The sequence below is a fragment of the Enhydra lutris genome, unplaced genomic scaffold (assembly GCF_002288905.1).
Source record: "Enhydra lutris kenyoni isolate GAN:26980312 unplaced genomic scaffold, ASM228890v2 scaffoldscaffold3, whole genome shotgun sequence".
Classification (NCBI taxonomy): Eukaryota; Metazoa; Chordata; class Mammalia; order Carnivora; family Mustelidae; genus Enhydra; species Enhydra lutris.
Window position 1 is genome coordinate 4,266,079 of NW_019154087.1, and position 17,917 is coordinate 4,283,995.

Consider the following 17,917-nt stretch of genomic DNA (forward strand, 5'->3'; position numbering starts at 1 on the left):
CTGGGGTGATTATAGGCCAGGGTAAGGAATGAGCATATAAACTAAGCTTGTCCGTACCGTCAGGTTTTTTTCTTCTTCTTAGAAAGAGCCTCCTTATTATTTTCACCGAAAAAAGGGTTTTAGTAAATGAGTGCTAATTTTTTGTAATTATTCATTGCATTGTCATTTTAATAAAATTATTTCTCAGGTTGTTAATATCAGACATTTTCTGGGAATTTTTCAAAATTAAATTTATTTATACCAAATTTAATAAAATAAAGCCTCAAGTTTAAGAAAATACAAGGAGCAACACATACTAAAAAAATAGTATCAGCAGAAATGTGAGCCAGAAAATATTACCTTTATGGCTGTGTGTTTGTTTTCATCTTCCTCTATCCATAGATCCTGTTCATAGTAATATAAGCCATCATTAATTACTTTAGCAAGTTCAGATGTAATTTTTGCCCGCGACATGTGGTTGCCAGTTCGATCTCCTCCAGGATGTTTTCTCATGTAAGGTGGTGTCTGAGTTACAATCAAAATCTTGTTTAAATCCTGGTCATCAATTTCATAATCTGAATCATTATCAGACCAATCAGTAAATGTGTTTTTTCGCCCTTCTATTTGTTCTATCTCTTCATCAAATAAAAAATCAAGTTCTTCTTGCTCTTGTTCATCTGAAGGATATAGCTGATTTGATGCCTCTCCAGGTAGAGATGATGATTCCTGAAGGAAGAAAATGGTATTTCATATACAAACTTTAGTATCATTTAAAAAATAAAAATCACATAATAATGTTACAAGTTAGTAATATGAAGCCTGTATGCTCAGCAACTAGTTAGCAAGCAAATTATAAAAGAAAATCAAGCTAGTATTATTCTGGCCCAATAAATAGATGAATTTGCTAAACACTAAGTTTAATGCTAAACAAAAACACAAAATTGAGTAAAAGGAGGGTTAAAGACTTCTTTAGAGTAAGAATGGTGCCCAGCTCATCCATTATAGAATACCAACTCAATTTACAGATGAGGGGGAAAAAAGGCTTAGAGATATGAAGTTAATTTGTCCAGAATTTCAGAATTCGTCAAGACTAGAACAATCAAGGTTTTCTGACTTCCAAAATCCGTGATCTTCCTAGTCTGAATCCTTGCAATATTAATGCCATTAGCTAGCTTTCCTAGCTAATCCCTCTGTTCATTCTTCCCCTCACTCACTATGGCCAGGTTTTCTTATTAAATTTACCCTAACATGCACTAAACTATTGAACTTTGCCCTCCCTGAAAAAAAAAATTAAGAGTGCTTCCTATTGGGTGACATAACAAGTACAAAACTTTAGATCCTAGATCTTCTAAAATCTAACTTAGTCTAGATTTCCAAAACTCTCAACACAATAGACTGTGTCAATGTCATTTTCCAATGTCACCCTTTGACCAATCCTTATCATTCGGTAAATGCTAACTCTCCTCTGCCTAGAATAAAAAAATCCCTCTCTCTCAGAATTCCTATTAATGTAGTACATATTTATTCAATCAATAATTAATCTGGGTCCTCACTGTGAGCCAGGCACTGTTCAAGGAAAGGATATACAATAATAATAACTCTGTCCGGACACTGCTAAAATTCTACTAAATAGAAGGCATTCCATGATGTTTTTACTAAAAATGTAAATAAAAATAAGTTTTAACACACTGTGAATATATTTAAAAATGAAAACTATATACCTTATTATTCACATCTGCAAGTACATGAAAAAAGTCTGAGAATAAACACCAAACTGTTAATAATGGTAAAACCAGGAGAGATTCTCTTACTTTTTACTTTATGTCAGTTATATTTAAATTTGTTTTAAACATAAAATTTTTTAATTTGTAAGGAAGAGAGAAGAGATTTGGGGTTGAAGAGGACTTGACTGAGCATACTTACTTGTAGTAATGATTTGCAGTAATGAAAAAAATTAATTCATGTCAATATGAAAACAAGTATTATACTACCAGAGAATCGGAAATTGTTCTGACTTTCTGGAAAGCAGAAAGCAAATGAGATTGTATCGATAATAAACAAGACTAGAGGAAACAGCAACCTAGAACCTATATAAAGACTAACCACTGGTTCCACTGGCATCCTAAAAAGTTTTGAGACGGTAAGCACGATGAGCAGGAATGGACTATGTGACAGCCATCAAAAGGGGTATTTGGGAAACAAACTACAGGATACAGATAGAACAGTCAGTCCCATACTCTTACCTGAGAATATGAAGTTATAATATCTGTTCCCAACTTAAAGCCCAAGAATTGCTTTCTAAACAAAATGAAAGACTTGCCAAGAGAGGGCCCATGTCCATGGAGCTGGACAGAGGATGAACATATCCCAGTATTATTATTCTAAACTTATAACAATAAAAAAAAAAAAAAAGCTGGGGGAAGAAAGAGAAGGTAATTTTGCCAATGAATAAAGTATACTAAGAAACTCTACTTCCCAGAGAAAAGTACTGATTTTATCAACTCTGAAGACCCAGAACTAGCACAACTTATCCTCTGTCAAGGTGTAAAAGTCTAGTAGGACCCTTACACTTAACCAAGAGTGTGCACAATCATACCTCACGTTCAGAAGAAAGTCCTTCTGGATGAGCAGATCTACAAGGCCACAAAAGAAGTCTCTACCAACTTATCAATAACTAATATAAACCATCAACTAAAGATCACATTTAAGAAATAATCATCATTCTAAAAGAGGAGGACTTAAAAAAAAAAACAAACTGATGGAAATAACAGAAACATAATCTTCTTTAAATCCCCAATTCCAGAAAAAACAGTAGCTAGATGATCAGTTCAGAGAGCCCCAGGGGGCCCAACATTTGATAAAAAGGAATACCAGAAGTTGAAAAAAAAGAGAAACATAATTTTCCCAAAATAATGGACATGAATACACAGCACAGTAAATAAAAGCAGACCAACTCCAGAGTATATCATCTGAAATTTTAATGGTGGGGATTAAGAAATAATCTTAAAACCTCAATAAAAACAAAATCACTTGATAAAAAATATCTAAAGGTACTAAATTTCGTAAGGAAAAAAACTGACCAAAATGACAGTGGAAAAAATGCTTTTAGATTTCTAAAGAAATTTATCTCTGAACAAGCCATACCCACTCTAGAATGCATATTTTTAAAAGATCATTTTTTTAAAAAGTATGTTGGTAATGTTGTCATTAAGTAACCTACCTCAGGAGGTATCACTGAAATATCTAGGCCCCCAGAACCTACAGTCAGCTTTCCTCCAAGCCAGATCCTCACTCTGTAATATCAGAATACATTTCAGATCTTACTAATGGCACCAAGATTCTTTGGCCATAAAACTGAAGGCCCTAGATTTTACACCATTCTTTTTCCACTATTAAAACCAGATTCCATTACCAACTTGCTGGCCCTGTACATCAGAATCTAGTACTTACCCTTCCAAAAATTTCTTTTTTTAAACCAACTCATAAAGATGCCATCGATTTTAACAGGAACCATTATTTTTATTTTATTTTTTAAAATTAGCAAAATTTTGCTTTATTCATTAGCATATTTTCTGAATTTAAGCCCCTTTAAGAAAAATAAATCCATTTTAGAAAGTTTTAAGTTGCTTGGCACCTCTCTAACTAGTCTTTGCAGTAGTTTCTGGCACGTATAAGAAACGTGCCAGTTCCTATAAGGCAAAAAAAATTTTTTTTTATTTGGGTATAGTTGACACACAACGTTGCATTAGTTTCAGGTGTACAACATATCCATTAAAGTTTTATGTTATGCTATGCTCCCAGGTGTAGCAACCATCTGTCACCATACAATGCTATTACAATATCACTGGCTATATTCTCCATGCTGTGCTTTTTATTACTGTGATTTATTCATAGCATAACTGGAAGCCTGTATCTCCCTCCCCCTTCACCCACTTTTGTCTTACTCCCGACCCCCCTTCCTTCTGGCAACCACTAGTTTTTTTCTCTGTATTTACAGGCCTTTTGTTGTTGTTGTTTACTCATTTGCTTTTTTAGATTCCATATCAGTGAAATCCTATAGTACTTGCCTTTTTAATTCTGACTTATTTCACTTAGCATAATAACCTCTAGTCCGACCCAGTTGTCACAAGTGGCACAATCTCATCCTGTTTTATGGGCAATATTCCACTGTATATGTATACAACATCTTGGTTGCTCCCACATCTTGGCTATTGTAAATAATACTTCAACAGACATAGAAGTGCATATCTTTTTGAATTAGTATTTTCATTTTCTTTGGATAAATATTCACTAGTGGAATTATCAGATCATATGATCATTTCTATTTTTAAATTTTCAAGGAAACTCTGTACTATCTCCCACAGTGGCTGTTATCAGTTTACTTCCCCACCAACAGCATACAAGGGAAGAACCATTATTTTAAAAGAAATATTAAAATGTGGAGATATTTTAAAGTGCAAGAAAAAATTTAGACCTTAGAATAAATAAAATACTACACAAATCTTTGTCAATGATCCAGGACACTATCCTTTTGTGTGGTTTTGTTTTGTGTGTGTGTCTGTGTGTGTGTCTGTCTGTGTGTTTTCAAGAGACTATCCTTATCCACCCTACCTGTACAGGGATGTTATCTGCCATGATAAATATAGAAATTAATCAGGAACTTTAGAAAATCTTGTCTTGAGAAGGCAGGTTTAGAAATTTTTTTTAAAGATATTTATTTTTTAGAGAGTGAGCGAGCATGTGCAAGCACACAATCTGGGGGAGAAGCAGAGAGCGAGTGAGAGGGAAGCAGAGACAATCTCAAGCAGACTCTGTGCTGAACACAGATCCCCATATGGGGCTGGGTCTTGCCACCCTGAGTCAAAACCAAGAGTTGGATGCTAAACCAACTGAGCCACCCAGGCACCCCTAGAAAGCCACTTTAGGTTTTTAATATATGTGCTGCTGAAGCGAGCACTGCTTTAGGTTTTTAAGATGTCCCCTGAGGTGGGTGGGGGCAGAACCACCTCTTTCAACATTTAAATATGCTATGTTTAACCCCCACAGCTAATTAAAAAGTTAACTCTTGATGAGGGTTTTTCAAACTCAAGACTATTGACATGTTAGGCTAGAGAATTCTTTGGGTTTTTTTTGGGGGGGGGGGGGTTTGCACTGTAGGATGTTTAGCAGCATCTTTAGCTTCCACTCACAAGATGTAATAGTGTAACAGCAGTCTCCCAATTTTAACCAAAAATGTCTCCAGACATTGCCAAATATCCCGATGAAACAAAATTTTATCACTCCCTCATTCCCCCAGTGGAGAACCACTCTTTAATCCCTTCATGCTTCTTCATACCTTGATGGTAAGGATAAAGAGCCTTGTTCATAATAATCTTCAATACGACAGCCTTCTTTATCCTTCCCCATTCTAGGTCCTATTATTTTTAATGACCCTCTCCTTACAGAACTTACCTTCAATATTTGAATCATTTGAGTAACATTTGAGATAATTATACATTCACATACAGTTACAAGAAATCTTATGTATTTTTTTTTTACTTAGTTTCTCCCAATAGTAACATCTTGCGAAAAGTATAGCAAAATATCACAAACAAGATACACACTGAAATAACCTATTAATCTTACTCAGATTTCTCCAGCTTTATTTGTACTCATTTTATTTATGGCTTAGATTAGAGCAATTTTTATCACAGTTGAAATTTTTTGTATCCAACCATGAGTCAAAACTATAGTAGCACTTCTAACATCAAGGATCTCTTCTGCTGTTTCATAACCACACATTCCACTCCCTCATGTGCCCGAAGAAATCAATTCTCTTTTCCTTTCTTACTGTACACAAAATCACCAACAACATATATATACCTAATCTGTACCCTTTATAAATAATTACAGGTCATAAATAATAAGGTTAAAATATAAATTCACAGTTTGGAAAAATTCTGTCAGCTTTAAAAAAATTATTCAAATTCAGTCACAAGTTAAAAGACCACATCAAAATATTCTTAATCGTATTTAGAAAGAGAAGCCAAGTTTTTAAAATGGACACAATAACTTATTTTCAACTACTGAGTAAGCCTTAAGTTTTTACTTATAGCCAAATTTTACAATTTTTTAAACTTTTCCAAATTTTACATATTTACTTGACAAAATATACTGGCCTTACAATCAACCCAGGAATGTACTACACTTCACTTGGGTTCATAACAATTTACCTTCAATTTCACTGGAGATGGACGATGTCTCTTTTTAACTTCTATCCAAGGTTCTGAATCCAAGTCAGGCAAACTGGTAGACAAACCTCTAGACATTGCTTGAAGATTATTTGTTTCAGTATTTTTCTTTGGGTTCAGTGGATTTCCAATTCTTGGAGAATTTGGGGCAGACTCTAAAATTTTAAGTTAGTACTTAATTAAAATAATGGTTTTCTTAATTATAAAACACTTCTTTTTCTTTACTTGGGCTGGATTTTTTTTTCCACAAAAACATGATAAATCAAATCTCAATTACAATTTTTCCAATGACTGATTTTCAAACCTGAAAAGATGTAAAATGTATTTGAGTGAAGCCAATGAATAATAGATAAAAGAAATGTCACCAACCCTTACACAGATCACATTCACTCAAACATCTCAAGCATATCAATTGAGTTACTAATTGTGATAATTCATTTAATTTAGGGATCAATTCCCAGTGCAATCTTAAAATCTATCAATTATGAAATGAAATTATGGAATCTCAAATGCTATTAAGCTGGAGTAAATGCATATTTTATTCAAGGCAGTATCAGTCCTTCACTATTCTGCTATAATCTATAGCAAGGGAGTCATTATTCACACTTCACATTTCCTTTGCTTAATGAATTTTACCTAAATGCAGTGTGCCCACTTAGCTCATATAAGTTACTGTAAGGAGTAGAATGTCACATCATTAAAGTGCAAATTTAAAACATTTTAAAACTGGTAATAAAATTTAATACATTTTAAAACTCTGTTGTAATTAAAAATGCTTTCTTCCACACTATCCCTTAATCAAAATAATCACGTGCTTTATAAATAAAATCCTAATTGATACCTTTACAAATCTTTTTCTAAAAATTCAAAAGAATGCTTATTTTAAGTTATAATGCAATATGTATTTCCTTTGGACAAAGAGTTTTACATATAAATTTATACCCTAAAATTCTAAATATCATTTAATTTAGTCCCCAAAAGCCAATTACTTGAAAATATTGCAAAGTTGAATATTACATGGAGAAAGCTGAAATAAATGAACAGCAACAATTCTTTTATTTACTAAACGAAAATGCAAAGGCACATTCCAGGACTTTGGGTTTGAGAAGAATATTCCAAGATTTTACTTTCATCTACTACGTGCTAGACTCAAATAAGAGTTATTATCCTTTCCATGAACACATATTAGATCCAGGATTCAAATATCAAATTATATTACTTTTTTTTTAGAAGTAAATTCCTTCATAATGGAAAAGGCTCTAAAACTGCATTGTTGAGTATATAGCCCCTAATCATATGGAGCTACTGAGCACTTAAAACATGGGTAGTCCTAGAATGTGCTAATAAGTGTAAGGCCCATACCAGATTTCAAAGTCTTGGTACAAAATATCCAAAAAGGTAAAATGGATCTGTAGTTTTTATATTAATGTTATAATATTTAGGCATATTAAAATATTTTAAATGTTATTAAAATTAATTTCATTTTTTAGGCTATTAAAATTGTTAGGATTACATGTATAGCAAACATTATATTTCTATTTGACATTGATGCTTACAACTTTAATTAATGGTACATATATCATCAATTGATCCATAGAGGTAATATAGATGAAATGCTACATTTGGACTGCAAGTATTGATATTAAAGTTATAGGAATGGGAACACATTTTATAGCAGAGAATCTTATTTCTAATACTATAAATCACTTATGCTCATGCAGTGAATAAAGCTTTAAAAACAGACTAAGAACCACCACCCTAGCAACTGTGAGAATTAACTAAATTACTATCATGTATAAATGATTAGAATAGCACCTAGCACATGGTAGGGAAATCAGTTAACTACTATTTTTAACACAGAAATATATTTAAACACCTACTTAAGTTTATTATATAATCATCTCTAAATGCTCGCTAAGCTTGAATGTTTCTATCATGAAGTCAAGTGTTTCATTATACCCACAACACGTACTTACAAATTAAATATCAAAATACCAAAGAATTTGGGTAAGACAAGAAAATTTAGAATAGTCTGAGTTTTTAAAGGGAAATGTTCACCTTATAATTACCTACACATATGCTTTATGTGATTTGTTTTCTTTTACAATGAAAAGATTTCAAACATTATGTAGGTAAATTTTAAAGGTAACAGTAAATCCCTCATCTTCCAAGAACCAGTAAGTCTGAATATTACTTGGATGACTTGACATTAAACTTATAGAGATAAAAAATCAGACACATACTTTGACACTTTATAGGTTCTAATTTGTAAGAACAGAGAAAAAAATTTATCTTTGCTGTTTTAATTGAAAAATTATCAACATCACTCTCCAGACGTAAATCACCCTATATATTCCATGATTATCTAGTTTGACTTCTTTATCCACCCTGAATCTGGGTTGTTACATAGATTGCTTTAAAAGGGTTATATACTTTCAAAAGGGTTATATGCTTTATGTAGCTCATTCAGGAATACTTCTGCAACTTTCCAAAGGAAATCCCACAGCTTATTCAAAAATCATTAGAGATCCTCCTACACATTTTTCAAAAAGCCAAAACAACAACAAAAACCCCCAAGATGGTCAGGTACCCAACCCTCTCAAATTTGAGAATGAAATCTTTTACTTAAGAGTTGATAGTGCAATACTATATCCATTGAACTGCAAAACCTAAATTTTAAAATTAACATCTTACCATTCCCATAATCAACATTTTCTGGTGCATTGAGGTCCTCTGTTCAGTGCAAAGGCGAACTCATGTTACACAATTCAACCTCCATAGAGGGAAAAATAGACATTTTAATTTCTTTGATGAAAAAAAAATGTTTAAATATTTTACAATAAAAATCCCTCAGGAAGTATACATCAATGGTTATGTTTTTGAAATTTAAAGTCTTCTTTTTAGAGATAAAAAGGATATAGATAAAAGTTTCTTCACCTATAGGTATAGATAAACACAATCTACTTTTCCTATTCCTATATCCATTTCACATTTTTGGTGACATACTACTCTCTCTTGAATTTACGACCTAAGCCTTTCTCATCAGAGGATAATTATTAAGGTCAGAAATATGGGGATTCATGAAAAAGGCTGAATTTATGTACCTATTCCTATGATGTAATGTAAATCTGCATAACTCTAAGAACATTCTATATGCCTTCATTATCCATGTGGTTACAGATGTGTAATTTAAAGAACCTAAAATTTTGGACATTTAAATATAGAGTGATATGTTTTGGCAATATGTATGAGATGTAAATGAGTGTATATTTAAAAAACACAAAAATGTACAAGACATTGTGATTTTATTCTTGTAATTTTATTAATAATGCATAAATGGTTAAATGAACAGGCATCACCAACTTGACTGACCTATCTTATTAGCTACCTTGAGGTAAACGTATTTTCTATTTTTATCTAACTCACCTAATGCCTGTTCATAAGCAGGTTAAAAATGTCATCTTGGACCCAAAGTTTACACAAATAATCTAATTTATACAATCAGACATTAAGTCTTTTTTTAAGAAAACCTAAAAAATATCACTTTTCTTCAACTTTTAAAACATCTGCCCAAGTTGCTTGCTAGGGTTAGAGGCACAGAGGGCTGACAATCAAAGAAACACTAAATAAAAATATCTGTGAGACTGTTCATCGGTACTTTATTGATGGCAGGTCTCACATACTGGTGTATAAAAAATATATTTTGAAGAGTTTAGAAAAAAATATTCTTGTTCATTTCTCATATTTCTTTTCCCCCCATGTCCACATTAACACATCTCATAGTCCATGTGAAATACTATGGTGATATGTGAGTTGTACACTGTACACTGTACTGAAGGGCAAATCAAATAGCAAAGCACCTAACAATCTGGGAAATGCACTCAAGCCTCTCTATTTTTGTTTTATTGATGTGGACACAGTACATAAGTCTGGGAAAAAAGACAGAATTTTGCAATATTTCCAGAATAATTAACTTTCCCACCGTAAATAAAAGTAGCACATGCAGCTCAGGCTAATTACACACAAACGGGTGGCTCCTATAAAAACAACAGCAGTCCTCTGGTCTCTCTCTCATTATCATCACAAAGGTGTTTATCTCCATTGCAGTGGTGGCCCAACCTCCTCCACAAGGAGTCAGGAGTAGACATTCTTGCATAGAAGTCTGGTCGCTTTCATTTCTGCAGCACGATTTGATCCAATGTTTATAATATTTCAGTGAATCACCTATTCCTCTGCATGTTCGATCAAATGACATCCAAGCATCAGTAGATCATCACCCTGACTGAAAAAAGTTTAAGCACACACATTTTTTCCCAAGAGGGAATGTCTTAAAAATGATCCAGGAAAAAATTCTTAATATTAAAGCAGTTTTTGGAAATTCTAATTACCATCAATTCTTTAATCTATAATCATAATAATTTCATAACAGTACCCCAATGCTGCTTTTGCATATAGGCCATCCCATCTTTACAAGATGGAACTGAAGCACACTAGTAACAAAACTAAAGTCAGCCCCACTCTTTAGTATAAGACTTTTAAACTACTTCATCCTACTAGACTACTCCAATCTTATAAGAGGAAACTAGCACAACTTATCTATAATCATTTAGTAAAATTAAGAAGATAGGTAGAAATTCCATACATGACAAAGTACACAATTTAAGAATGGAGCAGAGGTTTACCCATAATTCTTAAATCCATTTTTAATTTATGGCTGGGTGGGGGGCACAAAATGAATAGAATTTAGAGCATCAAAGTCATTCAGTTTTCTTTAATTTTCCTAAACAATCTAAAACTTTTTTTAAAGGATAGGTAAATGGGACCAGATAGCCCACCGTTACACTGCTTGCTCTAGAAGAAAAGCTGTTACCTGTATGCGAACAAAAGGCTTGGCCTGGTACAAACTCTGGGCAATCAATCAGTTGAGAGAAGTCTGTCTGTGGCACACTTCGTGGAGGAGGGCCCGGAATCGGCCATTTTTCCGGTTCTATCTTTTTTCTCATTTTCTCATCCACAATTTCCACTTCTGTGCTATCTTTCAGTGCCTATAAATAGGTATTTTAAGCTATTAAAGAACTTTCATTCAAAAAACTGTAATTGTACATCCTATACTTCAAATAACCTAAAAATTTTTTTAAATCTAAAATCAGCAGACATTATTACAGTAAACATTTCTAAAAATATCAATGAATTAACTACTTAAAACAAATTTTTAAATAATTTGCCCCTGTGATAGGTAATAGATATCCTACATAACATGCAGCAGATAATTTGGTTTTCACAACAGAATTAGCATTTAAGGATTATTACATCAACTATAATCAAACTACTTTTACCATAATTAAATTTTATTTTCAGGTTTTTTCTCTCATATTTCCTTTTATCTTATCTTAATAATAAACCACTAAATAAAACTTAAGCACTATTTTATTAACTACCATCATTATAAATGGTAAGAAACACACATACACATACCTCACAATACCCTGTAATGTACACAGGTGAGGAAACTGAAGCTCAAAGAAATAACTTGATAAAGATCATAGACTTAGTATGAGGCACTACTAGGATCAAATAATTTATTAGCTATCCACCACTGAATCTTAGTCACTAGGCTATAGAGCTTTGCAGAAATAACATGCAATTCAATGATAAAATAAAACTAGAACAAAAATTCCTCAAAATAAAAGACTTAGTGAACTGAATTTTATCTGAAATTCAAGGGTACTTACCTTTTAGAAATAAAATCAGGAAAAATACAAATATAATATAAAAACTGAACATATATACTTGTTATTTTATAAAAGTTAAAACTCACTATCTTTTAGCAGAACATATCATATGTGTTACTTTTACATTTATATGCCCTTAGTATAATACTCACTTTTTAAAGTTATATTTTCAAAACTGGACAGTACTTCAAATTATTAAAAATTATTTAAAAACAAACTTTTTTGATGGGAATCAGGATACTCTCTGAAAAAACAGAGTATGAAATACAGAATAAAGGAAATAAGGAAGAAGCCTATGATAAGGGGTTTGAATTGGTGATAGCTATATTTTCTTTTAACATATATTTTCCTAGTTTTATCTATTGAACATTCTAGAAGCAACGACACTCTAGTAGCAAACACCAGCATACCCAGCATCCAGATCCTGCAACATGAATGAATTTCAAAAACTATGAATGGAAGAGCCAGGACACAGAAAAATCCCACTTACACAAATGTGTATAAATAAATAGACAAAATTAATCTATGCTTATATAATCAGAAAAGTGGTTTGGGATGCAGCAGAGCATTTGGCAGGGGATTGACCATGACTGGAAAGGACCATGAAGGAAGTTCTTAGAGGAATGGGCTCTATCTTTTTGAGAGCAGGCTTATACAATTTCAAAACTCAAAATGAACACCTAAGACCTCTGCATTTTACAACATGCTATTTATACCTGAATTAAAAAAAAAATCTTTGAAACTTTCCTATTGGTTTAAATTTTTAAGTAGAAAAAGACTACAAATATGTTGATAGAATACAGAGCAAGTGAAATTGTGAATGGTGGTAGTGTTAATTGGTTTAATAATTTGGAAAACATGTTTAGCAGTATCTACAAAAGCTAAGTGTGTGTGTCTGTGTGTGTGTGTGCGTGTGTATCTCATGTTATCCATGTCACAGGAAAATAAATGCATATGACCCTCAAAAAATATGTATGATAATGTTCGCAACAGTACCACTGATTCAAACTGGAAAGAACCCATGCATCTATAAACCGCAGCATGGAAAAATACATTGTGTTTTATTCCTAGAATGAAATACTACCCCCAAAATGGATAATCAACAACTGCTACACACCAGCAACACGGGTATACCTCACAGAAATGATAAGTAAAAGTCAGATATAAAAGAGCACACATACCTCTAATTAGGTGAAATTAAAAACAAATGAGAGAGCTCTGAGAGACAATGAGACCACCAAATTGACCTTTGAGGAGACCAGTGTACAGGCTAGGAGGACAGCACAAGGGAGCTTCCTGGGATGCTGAAAATGTTTTATATCTTAATCTGGGAGGCAATTACACAACTTTATACACTGAGAAAAGTTGTATGTAATCCTATGATTTCTAATATACAGTGTATAACTTATGCCTCAATTTATTTTTTTTTAAGATTTTATTTATTTGAGAGAGACAGAGACACAGTGAAAGAGGGAACACAAGCAGGGGGAGTGGGAGAAGCAGGTTTCCAGCTGAGCAGGGAGCCTGATGCAAGGCTCCCTGATCCCAAGACTGCGGGACCATAACCCAAGCCGAAGGCAGACCCTTAATGGCTGAGCCACCCAGGCACCCCAATTATGCCTCAGTTTAAAAGAAAAAATCTGAGTGGGAAAAAAACCCAAAGTTATTTATACACAACCCTGAATAATCTAATATATACTGTTTTTTAAAAAAGGGCATAACAATATATGTAGTATAATATGTAGTATCTTGGGAAAAATACACAAAAAAGAAGTAACACTGACTGTCACCAAGAAAGGTTTAACTAGTTAACTATTAGTAAAAGATGGGAAGGAAATTGTTCACTACATACCCTTTGAATCTTAAATCACAGGAAATTTATTCCCTATTGAAAAAGTTAAGAAAATAAAGAGAACAAGTGAATGTTGTGATTTAGAACTTACAAACATCATATAAAAATTATGTTTTATACAAAATTAAGGAAAAGATCTAGACAAGAGTCTTATTAAAACCAAACCATGATTACCCTGAAGTCCTAAACAATGAGTTAGAGTGTGCAGTTAATATTTTTGGATAGCTGATGGCTTTTCTAACTACTAATTTTAGTCCTTTTCTTAAATGGACCAAATATTATTATGAATAATTACCAACGTTAGAATACATAGATAATATATTCCTAGTTCCTGGTCCTATGCCTGGTACCAAGAGAAAAGATCTACATGTGCAAAAACTTAAAAGATAAGACAGCAGCACACATTCTGAGGAACCACAGTCAGCCAATTTAGAAAACAGTTTCAGATGGGAATAGCAAGAATAGTTCAAGGACATTACAAATACATTAATTATTTCTCTTAAGTCCTTATACTCTGTGATAGTTTAGTATTATTTGCCCTATTTTAACAGTGAGAAAACAAGCATGAAGAGGTTAAGGTTAAATAACTTGAACAGTCATACAACTGATTAGCTAAAGATCAAGGATTAATTGAATTAAAAAAAAAAGAAAGGATATCACAAATAGCTCTCTGTTCACTGAAATCAAGAATGCAGTGAACTGGATCTACCATATGATCCAGGAATTCCACTTCTGGGTATATACCCAAAGAAAATGAAAATAGGATTCTGAAAAGATACCTGCACACCCATGTTTATTGCAGCATTATTCACAGTAGCTACGATGTGGAAACAAACTAAGAAACAAACTAAACACCCATCAACAGATGAAGAGATAAAGAAAATGTAGCGTGCGTGCGTGCGCACACGCACACACACACACACACACATATATACACACACACATATATATATATATATATATCAAATACATATGTATCAAATATATATCAGAATATTATTCAGCCACGAGCATGGATGGATCTTCCGGACATTATGCTAAATGAGGTAAGTCAGAGAAAGACAAGTACTGTATGATATCACTTGTATGTGGAATATAAAAAAGTGAAACTCATTTAAAAAAAGAATAAAACGGTGGTTATCAGGAAATAGCAGGTGGGGGAATAAGACTGGTGTTGTTTAAGAGTACTAACTGGCAACAAGTAGTAAATAATCCACAGAGATTTCATGCACAGTACAATGACTACAGACAATACTGTACTATAATTATGTGATAAATATCACTATAATAACAATCCTATTACAATATATATATAGATATCAAGTTAAAAAAAAATATAATGAGCCGCAAATGAATGGGAGGAAACAGATTCAGTAAGACTGGCTATGTAGAAAACCTCAACTGGGACAGATAGGGGTATGAACTAAGGTTTATTTTGCTTTTCACAGTTCTTCAGGAAAGAAAGCTTGAGCATATCAAAATGCATATAACAAAATGTTGATGTTGATGTATTGAAATGAAGATCCAAAAAAAGGAGCGAACAATAGAAGGGCATCCTTGAAGACTAACAATAATAGAAAATTCTCATTTAGGGCTGTTTGTGCCAGAAACTGTCATTAAACATTTCATCCTCAACACCCTATGAGGTACGTATTGTTATCATTTCCACTTTGCAGAAGTCTCAAGACATTGCCCAAGATCACAAAACTATAAGGATATATATACTGGTTCTCAAGTCTGTACTCTAAATCAGTATGTTTATATTGCAAAGCCCAATGAAATTCTACATTCTTAACAGAAAACCGACGACTTTCCCACTGTAACCAATGGTAGGTGCATAATGAATGTTAAGTGAATGCAGCCTATGCTGTTCTAAATCACTATGCTTAACTATGTCAATTCATAACAGTAAAGCAAAAGTCCTTTTAACTATTCCTTCCCTACTGCTGTAAATTATAAGGAAACAGATTGATAATCAATAACCTAAAAATTATGTGGGCAGACTTAATGGGGACACCAAGAGACCAAAAAAACCATACAGTAATGATATTATAACCAGATTCCTACAGAATTACAGAGAGTGGGGGAAATCAGTAACAAATTCACTGAAAATGACTATATATATATTATAAATTTGTATATATTTATATATATATATATATATATAATGACAGATATATCTTTGCTTTAGCACAAATGATGGCAGTAGTTAATAAACTCATTCTACTATGAATATAATCATAATATTTTTCTGAAGACTAGGCTTTGCAGGAAAAAACTAAGTTTTCTTAGAAAATAGAAACTATTTAGATGGCATATATAAACAAATGTAATAATGGTAGTACTTGAAATAATTTCTTTCATAAAACAAAGACTCAGTAATTACATATCAACAAATAACAAATCATTAGTTTTTGTTTTTGAAATCTTAAATCTTCCTGTAGCTAGTTTTTAAAGCCCAGAGCACACATGTTCACAAAAATTTGCTAAAGAAGTCTGTTAAGAAAATAAAAAGATGAGCCAAAGAGTGGGAAAAAATATTTGTAAAACACAAAGGATTTGTATTCAGAAGAACTCTTACTCCATTAAAAACTGGCAAAATAAGGATGCCTGGGTGGCTCAGTTCATTGAGCAGACATCTGCCTTCAGCTCAGGTCATGATCCCAGGGTCCTGGAATCGAGTCCCACATCAGGCTCCCTGCTCAATGGGGAGCCTGCTTCTCCCTCTGACTGCCTCTACCCTGCTTGTGCTTTCACCCTTCTCTGATTAAAAAAAAAAAGGCAAAATATCTGAACAGGCATTTCAACACAAAAAGTACACTGATGGCAAATAAATACTGATGAGGCTACAGAACAAATGGAACTTTCATACAAAATGGTGGAATGCAAAATGGTCAAACCCACTTTAGACATACTTCTTACAGTTAATACACTTACAATACATACCAGCAATCACAATCCTCAATATTTATCCAACAGAAATGAAAACATATATCCACACAAAGACCCTTCTGCTTTACTCATGATCAAAAACTGGAAACAATCTAAGTGTCTACCAACAAGTGAATGGATAAACTGTGGTACATCCACACTAGGGAATACTAATCAACAATAAGAACAAACTACTGATAATGTACAACACAAATCTCAAAAGCACTATGCTAAGTGAAAGAAATCAGAAATAAAGGGCTACAAACTACCTAGAAACATGTAACTTACTTATATATTCTGGAAAAGGCAAAACTAAAGGGACAAAAATCCAATCAATGGTTCCAGGGCTTGTGTATGGGAAAAGGGACTGGCTACACAGGGGCACAAGAATGCAAGTCTGGCAAAATTACAGCAAAAGGGCAAATTTGTTTACATGTATATACAGAACAGAAAACCAAAAATGTTCACAGCATTTCTAGAATAGGACAGACAAAAAATTTAATGAAAGCATTAAGAATACAAGTGGAATAATTATATAATTTTACTATAATTATATATTATTATTTACATCATTAATTATGTGTTAATATAATTATTATATATGATATGTGATATATAAACTATATATCATTATATTATATTATTATTATAATTTAAAACAGTTTTAAATTATAGCACAGGAAAAATCCTAAAAATTTTAATCAATAGAAATACATTTTATTTTGCAGCAATCTGAGAAGACTAAAAGACCAAGCACAATCAAGAAGGTCCAAGTTTGAAGGATCAGGTTAGAAATACGTGGAAACACCATTAGTAAACCCCATTTGAGGGGTTTCCAGGATTAGGCATTTATTTGGGTTTTATAAAATGAAAACAGGCCATGAGATGCAGTCTAAGCCTTAGGCAACTAAAGATTATTTTTGTGCTTTTTCCTTAAGGTGTTTAATATTACTTTTTAGAGCACTTTTAGGTTCACATATTACTTTTAGAGCACTTTTAGGAAAGTACAGCTGTTTTGGAACTGTTTTGTACATGAATAATTACCTCTAAAATGAGATTAAGGTTTGTAGTGAGAGCCTGAACACGGTGGAAACCAGCAATCAGGGAAATAGGCAAGAAACCTTGTTCGTCCATCTTTCTCCTAAGAAAGAAGTCCCGTTCTAAATTTTCTATACTGAAGTAATATTCGCTGA

The 17,917-nt window shown here is 32.8% G+C and overlaps 1 protein-coding gene across 2 annotated transcripts in view; it reads right to left on the reverse strand.

The window, feature by feature from the left end:
* Positions 1-17,917, reverse strand: part of LOC111155028 (La ribonucleoprotein domain family member 1B) — a 131,905-nt gene that overhangs the window by 86,743 nt on the left and 27,245 nt on the right. Inside the window, exons 8-11 of one of the 2 annotated variants that reach the window (XM_022515046.1) lie at positions 17,769-17,913; positions 11,080-11,254; positions 6,192-6,364; positions 340-705 (exon numbers count right to left, since the gene is read on the reverse strand). In XM_022515046.1, coding sequence (XP_022370754.1) covers positions 340-705; positions 6,192-6,364; positions 11,080-11,254; positions 17,769-17,913 — 859 coding nt within the window. Of the gene's footprint in view, positions 1-339; positions 706-6,191; positions 6,365-10,442; positions 10,492-11,079; positions 11,255-17,768; positions 17,914-17,917 lie in introns of those variants that run through there. The other variant, XM_022515053.1, reaches the window with a different exon arrangement.